The 15,465-nt window shown below is 46.9% G+C and overlaps 1 protein-coding gene across 2 annotated transcripts in view; it reads left to right on the plus strand.

Annotated features, from left to right (window-relative positions):
- LOC121442700 (SLIT-ROBO Rho GTPase-activating protein 3-like) overlaps positions 1–15,465 on the plus strand; it is a 232,791-nt gene that overhangs the window by 150,686 nt on the left and 66,640 nt on the right. For both annotated transcript variants that reach the window (XM_041644313.1, XM_041644314.1), the window contains exon 4: positions 2,858–2,920. In XM_041644313.1, coding sequence (XP_041500247.1) covers positions 2,858–2,920 — 63 coding nt within the window. The remainder of the gene's footprint in view (positions 1–2,857; positions 2,921–15,465) is intronic.

Raw genomic sequence — 15,465 nt, forward strand, 5'->3', positions numbered from 1 at the left:
CATGGCCTTCGAGTAATACCTGAGCAGAGAGATGTAGTGTTCTGTGGGATTGGTCTTCCCATTCACCTGTGTGCCCTCATGTTGTCCAGAGTCCTGAAGAAATAGACCAGACTTTTGAGCCAGACCAACCAAAAGCTGATTCTGAGTTCTGCCATTTTCCAGTTGAGCCATCTTGGGCAAGGTACCCAGCCCTTCTGAACCTCTAGCTCTCCCCACGTGTCAAAGAGAATAATCATTACAGGTTTACATCAGATAGCACTTGGGAGGGACTCTGAATAGTATCGAGCAAATGGAAGATGTTCATGAATGCTGTTGCTAAATACTGCTTGTAACAGGGCTTTCCTGCTCAGCTTTGTCTGCGGTGCCTGATGGAGGCTGGTCTCTACTAGATACTCCATTCCGGTGTGAATGCCCAGAGCTAGGGCGGAACTAGAAGAGATAGCACAGGCTCAAGCAAGGGCTTGGGGTACTGTGACTCCACATGGGTCGTGGTGCTGGGGGCCGCTGCAGAACCATGAGGCTGGGTTTCAGCAACCACACTCTTCAGACTTTCCTACTTAGAGTGGCCAACCTTTTGCCGCTGCCATACAGTGTGGTTGCAGACAAAAATCAGGATTGGGAACTACGCAGTTGAGTTACAGGAAAAAAAAAAAAAACAAATTCCAAAAAGAAATCTGATAATATGTTAAGTACGTTTCCAGCTTTGTGCTGGGTTGGATCCCTAGCTACCCTGAGGTGTATGCAGCCCGTGGACTGTGAGTTGGAGTGGGATGGCTGAAAGGTTCCTTCACATCCCAGTTTTCCTGACCCCGCAGTTGTCATCCTTATGAGCACCTGGAGGTACAAATGGCCACTCCTTTCTGAAATGCCTCCTGGTTTCTGAATCATAAATTGAAACACCTCTGTGGGCCAAGCCGACGAGGTCATGGCCTGGTGAGCAGGCCCTGGGCCCCGTGGCCAGCTGGAACGCATGAGCCAGCCATAGTTGACACAGGACTTGGAATACTGGGCCATCTAGTCTTCCTAGAGGAGCTGAAAATTGGGGCTTATGAGGGAAATATCTTGATTGTTAAATGCTGGGAAAGTGTTCAGACTTTCTAGAAGCTCCAAAGGGCCAAACAAAATATGCACGCAGGCCAGAGAAGCTGCTGTTTGGAGGCCTTGCCTCAGGCAGTATTTCACTGAGGAATGGTTGTAGTGGCCCAGGACATTTGGTAATGTTTAGAAACGTTTGTTGTGGTCACAACTTCAGGCTAAAGGTAGGGAGTTTTCCTACGAAGAGGCAGGCAGACTCCCCATCATCCTGTTATCCATCCATAGGAATGCGTCCCAAAGAGTTGGTGGTTGTCCTAAGGAAATTTAGCCAGGATTAGCTTTTGAGGAGAAAGAGGCTGGGGACACCTGCTTCATGGTGGCTGGCCCTTGTGACTGGCTAGCCTCAGTTTACTGTCGGTATGTCAGAAAGGCAAGACTGGGATGGTTGAGCCTTCTCTGGCCCAGCCTTGCATGTGAAAGAAGTGCCTTCTACCCAATGTCCTTTGTAGGCATGAAAACAATGCAAAAAAATGTGGGGAGTGAGGCCCAATTTGTTGTCACTGGAGTCCCCAAGGTTTGGGTGTGGTGGCCTATTGAAGATCATCTTGGTTTTGGCCTCCTGTCCATGGTGGAATGTTTGGTTTGGGCTCACTACTCAGTAGTATTTGGAACTGTAATTGGGAATATTTTCCTTCCCTAACCAACTCCAGCTTTAAAAAAAATTAACAAAAATAAAGATGCTCTGAAGGCTGCCTGCCAAGCATCAACTTTGTGGCTGCTCCGGGGAGGTGCCCAGGAGTTGACCAACTGAGACCTAGTAAGGCCCATGTGGTGGCCTACAGTTCTCTTGAGGAAATGCAAGAGCATGCCTCCAGTCCCACCCCACCCCCACCCCACAGTCCATGCTCTATGCACATGTTCTTCTTCCTGAGGTATGACCCTGAGCATCCTATTCTATGACTCCAAAGCCTTCAGTGGTTCCCAGTTTCTGGCTTCTGAATGAAGTCAGAGCCTTCTCAGCCTCCATGATATGACCCTGGCTTAGGCAGAAAAGGCAGTGTTGGAGCCCTGGGTCTAGAGTGAGGATGTCGTATTCTAGGAACTGGTGATGGAAGACGAGTTTGTGTGCATTAGGATGCTCTAGCTACAGCAGGAGGAGAATGTAACTCAACATGTCTTAAACCAAAGAAGTAGATGGAGACTAGAGGCTGACGCTGAGTTTTGGGACCAGTCAGTGCTCAGAGAGCAATGATAGGAACCAGGTTCCTTTCACTCTGTCTGTCTAAGGCAGTATTCTCTTTCTGTCTTTACATGCCTGCTGGTATCAACTGGGGCTACACGGAGTTTTGCTTGCACTTGGTAGAAGGGTTCAAACATTCTCCTACAGCTGCAGATCCTGCTTCCCTGTCTAGTTAAGTCAGCCTAGACCATATCAGCACAAAGAGCAACCCACCATGTGGAATTAGGATGACGTTCCCTGGGAGAACTGGGCTGGAGGGACACATGCAGGCCAAGTGTGTGGTTCTATGAGGGAGTAGAAAGAACAGAGATGGGTGATGGGAGGGAACCCCCAATTCTTGCTGCAAGGTATAAAAGGTTGGGCAGTTGGAAAGTAGGACATAGTGATAGATTGAACTGAGGAGAAGGGATGATAAAGTCTACCAGGTAACTCTAAAGTTTTATCTTGACAGCCTTGGAAGATGTTATCCCCTACTTCAGAATCAAAGGGCTGGGAGTATGTGTCTTACTTTTGGGCAATTTGACTTTAAATGGGACAACCAGACCATTTCCGTGTGCTGACATTTGTTCTTTCATATTCCAGAGCAAAGAGATTGGCCTGCAGATGCATGAGGAGCTGCTGAAGGTGACTAATGAGCTCTACACAGTAAGTTCTGTCCAGGACCATTGCTATCTGTTTGGGTCTCTCGTCTTCATCACCCATAGCCGGAGGGAGGGAGGCAGAATTTGGAGTGATAGCAGGTCACCATGAAAGTATGTTGTGACTCATGATTCAAACTCCTGATTACTTGTGTTTGGAATGGGTCCTGAACATGTTTAGCAAGCTAAAGTGTGTGAGAGAGTAACACGATCTTCCAGATATAGGATGTGTTACTCATGAGCGCAAAAGTCTGGAGGTGGAGGATGAAGAACACAGCGTGAAGTCTCCAGAGGACAGGGATATGGACTTGGGTGTCAGGGGCCATAGGTTCCAGGCTTAATGACTGTGATCTCAGGCAGGCTCATAGCTGCCTGAGTGGAACATAGCTCCATAGAATGGAACCCGGCTCTGAGGATAGCTTGAAGTAAAATAGTGAGCATGCCTGATTGTCACCAGTGGAGAACATCACACTTTAGCCCAGAGCTGACTTTTCTGCCTGCTTTGAAGCCAAGGCCTAAGCATACTTACGATGGGTGTTAGATCTCAGGGAGGTAGGGAGTGGAGGGCAAGAACAGACGTTGGCTTCCTTAGTGAGGAGTGTGGAGAGCCCCATAGATAGCCTTTGGTACAGTGTAGGGTAGGCCCAAGAGGGAAAGTGCCGGGTAGAACTGTTATGTTTATACATTCAGGGGTTCCTTATGAGAGTCGTGATTTAATATGTGAATAAGTGCAGACTTTGTGAAGCTCTTTCTCTTTGTTATTACTATCTTCCTGTATATATACCCATGGTGGTAGCAATGGGCTCATCAGGGGCTAAGAACCTGGGCTCAGGGCCTGTACTTCAGGTGGAAGGCCCCATGTTGACCTCAGCAGCTCTAGGACCTAGGATAAGACATTTTTTTTAAACTGATGTCAAATAGGGAGAGTGTGTTCCAAATTTGTTTCAAGATAGATAGATAGATAGATAGATAGATAGATAGATAGATAGACGGGTAGGTGGATGAATAGACAGATAAACAGACAGACCTGTGATTCCCATCTACTTAGAAAGCTGAGGCAGGAGGATTATAAGTTAGAGGCCTTCCCAGGCTAAAGAGTATGGGCAAAGCCTAGACAACTTAGTAAGAAAGACCTTATCCTGTAATATATAATATATAATAATATATATGCCCTATAATACATAAAATATAATAATAAAAAAGTAAATATAGGCCTGGGTGTGTATCTCAGTAATAGAGCTTTTACCCAGCATGTTCAGGGCCCCAGGTTCACCCTAATAGCACAGAGAAAAGAGGTAAAGAGAAGGCAGACACTCTGAAGTCAGAATCTGGGTCAAATCTTGTTTCCAGCTGGAAAGAACAGTGAAATCCTCCCACAGTCTTTGTAGCCTCATAGACACAGGAGCTCTGCTGATGCTCAGGCCTCTGTATAAAGTGGTGTCATGTCACACATCCTCCCAGGTACTTTAAGCCATTCCTAAACTGCCTACTACTGTAAATACAGCATCAGCGCCATGCAGACAATTATTACGCGGTGTTGTTTAGTGATGAGAAAAAGTTTGTTCATGCTTGGTATAGATAAAATTTTCTTTCCTAAATATTTTCAACCTGCAGTTGGTTGACTCCACAGATGTGGCGAGCACAGCTATAGAGGACCGAGTGCCCTGAGGGTGCACACATAAAAAGCACTGTTAGCGCAAAGGGTAATGTGCTAGAGAGGCTATGAGCCATTCATCATGACTGTCATAATTTTGTTACCTTCAACGGGTGTGGTAGGCTGTTGTCTGTACTCACGGGAGTGGGGTCGGTGCATGTGTAGGGTTGGTGAATGAATAGATTGTGTAGCTCAGAATTCTGGAGAGGATAGCCCCACGCTGGTCATTACCCAGGCTAGGTCCTTCCTCTGCTCCTTCAGTCCCTCTGTGAATGGAGTACTTACTCTACAGCAGCCCTGCAGCATTGCTCTAGGCACAGAACCTCAGTGCTCCTGCCTGGGTCTCTAACCTTCCCTCCATCCGCCAGCCGGAAACCTCATTCTGGCTAGCTGTTCTTGTTCACTTTCTGTCACTGTGATAAAACAACTTGACCAAAAACAACTCAGGGAGAAATAAGTTTACTTGGCTTCTACTTCCAGGTCACAATCTGTGATTAGGGGAGGTCAGGGTGGAAACTCAAGGTAGGAGCTCGAAATGGAAACTGTGGAGAACCTCTGTCTACTGCCTTGTTCTCCAGATCGCTTGCTTTCTCATACAGCCCAGGCCCACGTGCCTAGGGAATAGCGCTGCCTACAGTGGGCTGGGCTGGGCCCTCCCACATCAACCACCAAGCAAGACACTCTCACAGACAAACCCAGACGCCAGTCTTCTGTTCTTCAACCAAGGTTCCCTCTTCCCAGGTGACTCTCGGTTATGGTCAGCTGACAATAAAAACTAACCAGGAGAGCTGTTTATCCTCATCCCCAATACCTTTCTTCACCACCATAGTTTCCCTCGCCTGCTGTAGCCTGTGTGCTTTTATCCTCTGAGTCCTGTTGCAGCCATATAAAAACCTCATGTCTTCATTGTCTGCGCTGCTCCTGTCGTAGAGTGATTTCTCTGGAGTCAGGTCTTGGCTGATGAGTGATACCGCACTAGATACCCAAAGACCATGTGGCATTGACAACGTTACTTCATCTCTCAGTTTTGTCTCGGAAAACGGGGGCTTATCCTTTTCCTCTGGTTTATGGGTTCCATAGTACCAAGTGATGTCAAAGATTGAAAGGATAATGCCATCTCGTGTCCCTCATAGTGCCCTGAACTCAACAAGTTCTGTGTATCTAGCTGCCCATTCTGTCCACAGGTTAGGGCAGCTGGACAGAAACACTATTGGCAGCAGACATGCACATAGGTAGTTTCTCACACCGTAACAAGCCTCTTACTGCCATGCTGTGCTCATGGTGGCCTGCTAGTGATACTCCAGGAGCTGGGAGAGGGGAAGGGCCCAGTGCCTCCCAGCTCTCTCTTCTTTTGGTGTGTGTGTGAAGGAGAGGGGGCCTCAGGTACCAACATTAAATATTCCATATTGCCAACTGCGGCCCTCTGTGTCCATAGGTCCCCAATCAGTGACTCTGAAATACCTCCAAAAGCTCATTTGCTACAGGCTTGATGCACCAATGCAGCTTTATTTGATGACAATATTGGGAGGTAGGAAAGCTGGGGCCTGATTGAAGGAAGTAGGACACTGTGGACACATCCTTAAAAGGTGTCTTGTCCCTGAACCCTTCATGTCTCTCTGCTTCCTGGTTGCTATGAGGTGAGCCACTCCGGTTTGACCCACAGTCTTGACTCACAATGCTCTGTATCACCATGAGCTTACAGTAGAGGAGTCAGCTGAGCATAGACTGGAAACTCTGAAACCATGGACCAAAATTAATCTTTCCTCCTTTAATTTCTCTCAAGTGTTGCCATGGTGACAAAAAGCCAACTAACATACATAGGTTCAATCAACCTTGGGTCAAAAATGGTTTTTTAAATACTGTATGTTACCAACACACGAGGATATCTTGTTATTTCCTAAGCATCACAACACAGTGCAATGCCCATTTATACAACGAAACGTTGTTCGGTACTGTGAGGGCTCTCAAGATGATCTGAAAGTAGGGAGAGGGGTGTGTAGGTTCTTTACAATCACTGCACCGTTCATATAAGGGATCTGAACAATCATGGAATTTAATATCTGGATCTGTGTGAAGTGGTGTCCTGAAACCATCACCATAGGTACTGAGGGATGACCACAGTTACTTAGAAGTACAGTTTAATTCCTAAATTCAGGGTTTCCCGCTGTGGTACCGGAGAATCTTTGCTGTCCGGGAACTGGGAACATTTTAGAGTTGGTCTCTATCAGCCCCTTTCCCATCCTTGATGCTCCCGTGGCTCTGACTGGAACAAAGGGATGAGGAAGTGGTGTGTAGACAGTGAAGGTGAAGGGTTTTTGCCTCAAGGAGTGTTAGATTTGAGCGTGCAGACAAGGATAAAGTGCATGTGTGCTGGTGACAGAACATGAAGCCGAATGTGCTGCTTGCTCACTGTTTCTCTTAAAAATTGCTTCCAAACTCAACGGCTTCAAACCTACCATGTTGCTTGCTTATGAGTCTCTGGATTGATGATTTGTGCTGGGTTCAATTGTAGCCAGTTATGTGGTGGCGGTCTTCCAGATGATTAAGATAAAGGAACCCAAAGAGAGTGGACAAATTTCTGCTAGTAACCGCTTTTGCTAATACCCAAAGCAAGTTACATTTAGGCCCCAGGTCATGAGATAGAAAAGTAGACTCCCTGTTTTTCTGTAGCCCCAGGTGCTAAAAGCCATGCCTGAGCAATGTCTAGCTGTCAGTCACAGCTACCCAGCTTCTGGGAGCATTACGGACTTCCTGGACTTCACTGCTAGAAGTTTCTTCTTAATATCCGGGTAACACACATCTTCCCAGCTCCCTTTGTTCCCCAGCCGTAGTCTCACAGGCGTAGTAACTAAGGAATGAATGCGGTAGAGAAAAACTATGCAGTCAACCCCATTCTTTTCCTTCTCAATGCTCAGTGGAAGTTGTCTGCTTAGGGGCCCTGCCGAGGGCAATGATGATGGCGATCAATTCTACCCTTGGTCTGCCAAGCCCTTCTCTTCTCCGAGCTCCCATCAGCCCCCCACATTATAGTCTTTGATCACATATTGACTCGAAAGGAAAGAACACAGGGTGAGATTGTAGACTATGGTGCTGTCCTTCCAAGGAAACGAAAACAAACCAAAACAACAAACGTCAGCTAAAATTATGTTTAGGGTTTCACTGTATTTCTAGGTCATGAGATCCAGCTGTTGTTTGGTAACTGATTGGTACCCTGGATAGGCCTCTTCAGCCCCTCCCTTGTGCCCAGTCGCTCTGCTCTGGCTGCCTGAGGAACGTTGTTTCTTTGTTGAGAGGAAAATGGAGAGGACTTCAGGTGTCCACACCGAGCAGCAGCTGATGACTGAAGATACTAACGAGAATAGTGACTAGGCTATACCTTGTGCAGATTCAAACTGGATTTGGTTGTGTGTCAGACTCAGGGCATGAAATCCACTCTGAGCATCCAGGAAAATATTTGTAATGTTGTCTCTTTCCTGATGGGGTAGTGTAGAGGGCCTCGCCGAACCTGAGTTCTAGTCCCAGCTCTACCCAGGCTCTATATGTATCCTCCTTTGTATTTTACATGTCTCTCTCTCTCTCTCTCTCTCTCTCTCTCTCTCTCTCTCTCTGTGTGTGTGACAGTACATATGTATGTGCATGTACGTGTGTGGGCACACATGTAGAGGACAGAAAATAACGTCAGGTGTCCTTCCTTGGGGACCGTTCACCTTTTTTTGATACAGGATCCCTCACCAGCCTGGAGCTCACCAAGGAGGTTAGCTGACCAAAGAGCCCCCTACATCTTCTAGAATGACCTTTAAATACAACCTTCAGCATTTCTACATGCCTTTGGGCCCTTTAACTAATTGAATACTTTTCTTTAAATTGTCCAAATCCAGCCCCCTTCTTCCTTTCTGTAAATTCTCCCTGTCCTAATTAGTGAGTGGAAAAGCAGCCTTGTACACTGGCAAAAGCACAGGCTTTATAAGCCCTGCCAGAGAGTCCCTGATTCCTCTTCCTGGGAACACACGGTTATTTCCAGCTTCCCTTCTGGAGATGGATGAAGAGCTCAATGGCTATCAGAGAGCTCTGGGTTTGATTGAGAATCCCTGCCTCATTGAATTAGCGGGAGAGTGTTGGCTACTATCAACCTCAGGGTCCAGGATGTTCACATATGCAAATATGTATGCATATATACATGCACACACACCACCCATACAAATGGGGAAAAAACAGGCTTCATTTTTTTTAAAGGTTAGGAATAGATTAATATAGATTCTCCATAAACAGTAAAAACAGCAATAATTAAACTACTACAGAAAGGGGCATAGCAGGAAGTCTCCCGTTGCATTGCCTGGCTCTCTCCCTGCCCCCACACCACCTCAGTTGCTAGGTTACTGGCGTCTTGTTAGTGGGGTCTCCTTCCAGAGCTATTTTTTTCCAAGTCAGTGCGCCTGTCCGACATGCCTCACACACCCAGTTCCCATGAGTGGGAGCCACTGTCCTCGTACACCCTTCCCATGGTCGTCATTTTTTCTCCCTCTGCACCCGGCGCTGGTCACAGGCTAGGTGCTGGTCTCAATGCTCCTGTTGTACTGATTCCTTTTTGTTCTCACATGATTTTTGGAAGGAGGAGGCATCCACAATATTATGGTGGGTGGTGGGTCTGAGGCACAGAAGAGTCAGACAGCAAGCCCAGGGTCACCCAGCTGGGGAGTGGCCGAGCCTGTGGTAGAGTCCCTAGGCTTAAGCCCCATCCCTGTGTGTCTTAAGGAAATATATTATCTGGTCATATAAATATATGCCCACTACAGTTGTCCCTAAGCAATTACAGGAGACTGTTTTCAGGACCCCCACAGATGCCAAAATCTGAGAACAGAGTTCCTTACATAAAACAACATACTATTTATATAAAACAACATACTATTTGCATAGAACCTACACAAGCCCTCCCACGTCCTTCAGATACGCTTGCTTCTGTATGATGCTCACTGGAAGTAGACACTATACAGACAGGCGTGATGCTCTATTCTTGAGGGGATAACAACAGGGGAAACAAATGTCCGTGCTGAGTAGGGGTGCAAGCAGTTTCTGAATATTTTCGACCTGCAGTGGGTCGATGAGGGAGTGGAAACCTCGGTGCAGGGGGCCAACTGGGCTTCCATAGACAGGCTTTAGAAGATGATGTTGCTCACTTGGGCAGTAAGAGGCAGCCTGGTGTACCAGAAGCCGTTTGCTACTGCCGTAAGTTTAGTCTCACTCACTTGTTGGGTGGCTGTGGCCAGAGACAAGCACTCAAGATACATCAGTGTGAGGCTTAGTTCCCCAGTGGCTTTCCCACCTGCACCACAAGGGTCCCAAGAGCATCGAGGGGGTTTCTCGTAACACAAAAGGGACTCTGAGAACCATCTTGTTTACATGAATAATGTTTCTATCGTGTGTGGGGAAGCCCTGACCCTACACAGTCAACTAGCCTGGGTTCTCGGTCGCCCCATTCAAAGGAAAGAAGGATTGAGGTTTTGGCATTTGGAGGGCTTTTTTTGTTTGCATGTCTGCCTTTATGCCACCCCGCCCATGAGGGATCATGTGATGAGCATGTCTAGACTCAGAGCGAGATCACTGTCAGGTGAGGTCTCTCTCTTGGTGCCCTTCTCACTGCTTCCATCTGTCCTGTGGGATGCTCGTTCAGCCACGGATGTGCCTGGTGCTGCTTATCTGTGTGGATGACGAGATGTGGCTAGACACCGAAGAGAACTCCTCCATGGGGATCTGACCCAGTGTGAGGGATTGGGAGAAGTGAGGTGACCTGATGAAATCTTTGAGCGGAAAGTCAACAGAGAAGAGATGGCATTTGATAGAGCATGAGGGGGAGGCGCAGTGGCCACAAGAAACAGCAGGGAGGTGGCTGTTGGCATGTGGGAGGAGCCTGTGCTCTGCCAGTCAGCATTGTTCATGAGTCATTGCCCTAAGCTTGATCAGTTGGGATCAGGACTGATATGGGTAGCCGGGGAGCTCCAAGGGAAGAAAATCTGCCATTGGGGACTCAATTATTGGCAAGGGACAGGAATCCAGCATAGACCAGCTGTTTTAGTGTTTAGTGGTACTGTCACTGAGTATCTGAAGCTAGGTAGGTGACCTACTAAAAAAATAGTTGCTATTCGGTGTAAGCTTTGGGATCTGGGAGGTCCATGAATATGGCACCAGCTCCCGGTGAGTGCCTTCATGCTATGCCATCTGTGGCAGGAAACGGGAGGCCATGAAAGGGCCAACACAGACAGTGAGAGGAGTCTGAATCTGTCTTATGACACATTACATTCATAACCAGCTTGCAATAGCCAACTTACTCAAGCAATGGCCACATTAGTCACCTCTCGACATGATCGCACTGGGGACTGATGTCCTAATGCCACAAGTTTTGGGGACCCAGTCACACCACATCACTAATTATGTGAACTTGTCGATCTTTTGGTGGCTCAGGCATATCTGAATCCAGGCAGGGACTTGTCTGTCATTTCATGACCAACTCACCAATACAGTGTGTACTTTGAGGACAGAGACTTTCTCTGTCATCTGTACTATATTTTGAGGACATTAGGTGTAATCCGGGTGCACAGCTGCTTGGTAAATATTTAATCACAGTGAAGTATAGCTCTCCTTCCTCTCTATTATGCTCACTAGCTCTAAGGCAGGAGAACTTGGCTTCCTTCCTTCCTTCCTTCCTTCCTTTCTTCTTTCTCTCCTTCCTTATCTTTTCTCTCCCATCCATCCTCTGTAATCTACCCATTCATTGTGCATCCATCTACCCATTTATCCACTCATCCGTCCTTCCTTTCTTCCTTCTTTCCTTATTTGGGAGCCAGCATGTAGCTCCTTTTCGTTTCATTTTCCTCTGTGTGAGCTTCTCCTACCAAGTTTCCCCCTCTTGAGCTCCTACCCTCCTCCTGATACCACAGCGCCATGCACTTCTCAGTATTTCAAATAAGGTCCGCAGGGTACCATCCAATTGGTTTGGCTTACATTGTTAGCCCCCATCATTATGAACGGATTGAAATAATGTTTGCCAATTGTCCAGGCCTGGGTCTCGTGGCCACTGCCAGGATTGGAGGTCATGTCAGTTTCCCATGAACTCCATGGAACTGAGAATAATGGAGGGGAATTTTGGGGGTTTCCTCGAATAAAATCAGGAAATTGTTCTTGGAGGAGGACTAGATGATCCCAGGCAGAGAAAAACAACAGATGTGCGCTGTGGTGACAGCAGGGCGAGGAGGGGAAGGGGAAGGCAGTGGCGCCGACGACCTGGCATTTTTCTATACATCAGCTATTCCTCAGCCATGGTCAGCTCCTGCTCCTCTTGGGCTAATGTCTCCTGTCTAAAACACTCATCTGTGCCCTGAGCCCTGTTCATACAGATAACAGCAACTCCTTCTTCAAGGCTTGGTTTGGCTATCACTTCCCAGGAAGGACTCCTATAGTGCCCACACTCCCTACGTCACAGCTCTTACCACGTTCTGTGATTCTCTGATAGTAGCAAGTATCATTGTTCATGTTCCCACCATAATGCATATTCTCTTAGGCTCTATATGTCTTATACTCTGCAGTATTTCCTGGTATAGTGTCTAATATAGTAACAGCTACATAAGAAGTATCTCATTGGGATTTAATGACAAAGGATATAACTTCTCCTTATCCGCAAATAGTGTCATCAGATCAAAAAGAGAAAAACTAACTGTATAGTACCCATTTTACCTTTCTTCCCACCTTTCTCCTCTCTTTCATCCCCTTTCCTTCCACTTCCCACCCATGCATCCCTCCATCCTCCCTTCCATCCACCCGTCCATTCAGCCTTATCCATCTACACATCATGCATGCATACAGAAATACAGTGACAGCTGATGGCAGTCTGCCGTGACCTAGTGCCTGAGGCAAGGGCCTACCTCAGGACTTCGCATTCTAGTTGGGACAAGATAGTCTCTGGACAGGAAAAATGAACAAGTGGACATAGAGATCAAGTTCTATAGAGATCATAAGTCATTTCAGTGGGAGGTCAAACACGTTGTAGAACTTCCCTTCTTTCTTGGATGTCTTTGAAACAGCTTAGCCCAGGAGTTGTGGGCAGACGTCCATGTTCCTAGGTTGGCCCTACCCGAGGATCAAGGCACAGCTCGACTGCATCTGTGAGAAAATGTTTCCTAGCAACTGATCCTTTTGATGTCTTATAAAGCATGCCCCCTTATGGATGCTCTTGACTTCCAAGCTCTCTGTTATAGTTTGCATTTAAATGAGGGTCTAACAGATCTCCACCATCCTTCCTTCATGATCTGGGAAACTGGGAAAGGCATGTGAATATAGCAAAAGACAGCAAAAAAGGCCAGGCCTAGGGATCAAAAGACCCAGCCTCCAGTCTCAGTTTCTTTGAATAAGGGATTACTACACCAAGATCCCTAGAGGACCTCCTCGGTCTTGCATTCTGAGAACACACGAGTCCAAGATAGTGTCTCAGCTTATGTGTCCCTTTGAGGCTGTTCTCTAGAACCGCTGTGCTAGGTATCATGTGGGATGGAGCCCTCTGGATAACACACACACACACACACACACACACACACACACACACACACCCTATCCTAGTGTACGGCTGCTAAAAACCAGTCACTTTGCACCTCTATTTCTAAAGTACCTATGCCTGCCCCTGTCTGGACATCACCAGGAAGGCATGAAGACACACATCCCATCCATAGACACCTTGGGTGTAGCAGCATGGTTGAGACTCTAAGTTCTTCTGAATCCCTGTGAGCTTTAGGCTCCTGTCATCCCTTTGCATGATAGAGGAAGATGTACCAAGAGGGAGCCGCAAACTTGTGCCCATTAGACTCCCACAGGAAGTCAATCATCTTGGCTTGGAGCCTTAACTCCATGGGTTTTTGTGAGAAACAGATAGTGTGGTGTGTGCAGAGCTTAGAAAAGGCTCAGTCTGTAGGAAGTGCTCAGTAAATGTTAACTGCTGTTGCCCTTTTAATTGATATCACACTGCCTCCTAGAGTGGGCTGAGGATGGTTTGAAACGCTCCTTCCATCGAAGTAGATAACTGGACAATGTTTGTAAACTCTGAAGTACCAGATAAACTTAAGTACGACTTAACAATCCTGAATTGGCAACATAAAGCAGGCTCTCTAGACTATTAAACCAAAGTCTCTCCCGAGGAAGCCAGTGTTTCAGTCCAGTTGGCTCTGGGTATCTGTCAGTTTGGCATCTGCGGAAATATTCAGTAAACTTCAGGGAATATTCAGAAAAAAAAGTCTATACTAAGTATGGACAGACTTTGTCCTTATAATTATTCTCAGCACAGTATGGCGTCTATTATATAACATCTATTACAAGTGACATAAAGTCTACAGAAGGACAGACTCAGGCTTTACACAGTTTTATGTAAGAGGTGAGCATTTGCAGATTTTGGCATCGGTGGGGGAATTTCTGAGAACCAGTCCTTCATGAATAGCAAAGGACAACTGTAGTTAAATAAAGGCAACAATCGAGGGTTCCGGTGTAAATAAACCTGTTTCAGAGTGGTCTGCAAATAAGTTCTGCAGTAGCAGCTGCCTGACATGTCACCTTTACAAATGAATTCCCTGTTATCTTCGGGGTCAGGATTCAATGGGATCACGGGCAGCTGGGCCCCAGGTTCTCAGGACTCCATTCTTCATGCATGGGAACTTTAGGACAATCCAGGAACACTGTGTGGTTCAAGAGAAGTGAAAGGAAATTAGGCGATGGGGGCGGGGATACTGAGGCAGAGGAAAATGGTGGGAGCACCCTGCTGGGACTTCACCCTGCAGCATTAGACAGATACACACGTGAATGACTGAGCAGATAATCTAAGCAGTGGTTCTCTACCTTTCAGTACAGTTCCTCATGTGGCGGTGACTCAACCATAAAATTATTTTTGTTGCTACATCTTAACGGTAATTTTGCTACTGTTATGAATCAAAATGTAAATGTCTGTGTTTTCTGATGGTCTTGGGTGAATCCTGTGAAAGGGTTGTTTAAAGGGGTCCCGACCCACAGGTTGAGAATCACTGATGTAGGCATACAGAGAAAGGCTTCCCCCACCACCCATATGAACTGCCTGGTACAGATGATAGGCTGCTGCTGAGATGAGCTGAAGTAGAGAAGTCGATGTAGCAATCATCCCTAATCCCAGGAGGGTGTGTGTGTCTAGATCCAGACAGCAGTTAGCAACATGCCAGCAAAACCCCAGAGCTGAGTGCCTCTGAGTGTAGAGGGATGGGGGAGCATCACAGGGGGAGGTAGGAACCCCGAGAAGACCAAAGTAGGTATTTCCAGTTCTTGACTACATGCTCTCTGCATCAGTTATGGCCTAAAGACCCTTGGGAACAACAGGACCTCTTTGCTCACCTGCTAAGGCTGCAGTCGTTCCTTCCGGCCACTAGATGTCAAGCACGTACCAGTAAGAACTCTTTATGGGCTGTGGGGGTTTGCAAGAGTTTACCGGAACCGGCATCCTAGAATGGATGAAATCAGCGAGAAGTGGGTTCTTGTGGCTTTGGGGTAAATTGCAAGTGAGCCATGCGGGTGGGCTGCAGAGAAGTCTCCATCAAGATCAGAGAAGAAACGCTAGCTTCACTTCTCATTCATAGGACGCTTGGCAAGTTTAGAAAAGTTTCAGGATGAAACTTGGGGCTCAGAATTCCCCCTGTTATAATCATATCCTGTTTTGTTATAGGAGACGAGTAGCAGAGTGCAATTTGCTTTGTTGGGATTCTTTGTATAGCCACGGTTGAGTGTATTCCAGGGACCACAGAGTATCTATTAGGTTACGTAACAAGGCAGTTTGCAAAGCCCATTTTAAGGGCTTTCCCACTGACTTGGGGGTAGAGATGAGGAGGAAGGATAGAAGGGTTACA

Source organism: Microtus oregoni, unplaced genomic scaffold, assembly GCF_018167655.1.
Source record: "Microtus oregoni isolate MIOR12 unplaced genomic scaffold, Mior012 000094F_ref0000399, whole genome shotgun sequence".
NCBI lineage: Eukaryota > Metazoa > Chordata > Mammalia > Rodentia > Cricetidae > Microtus > Microtus oregoni.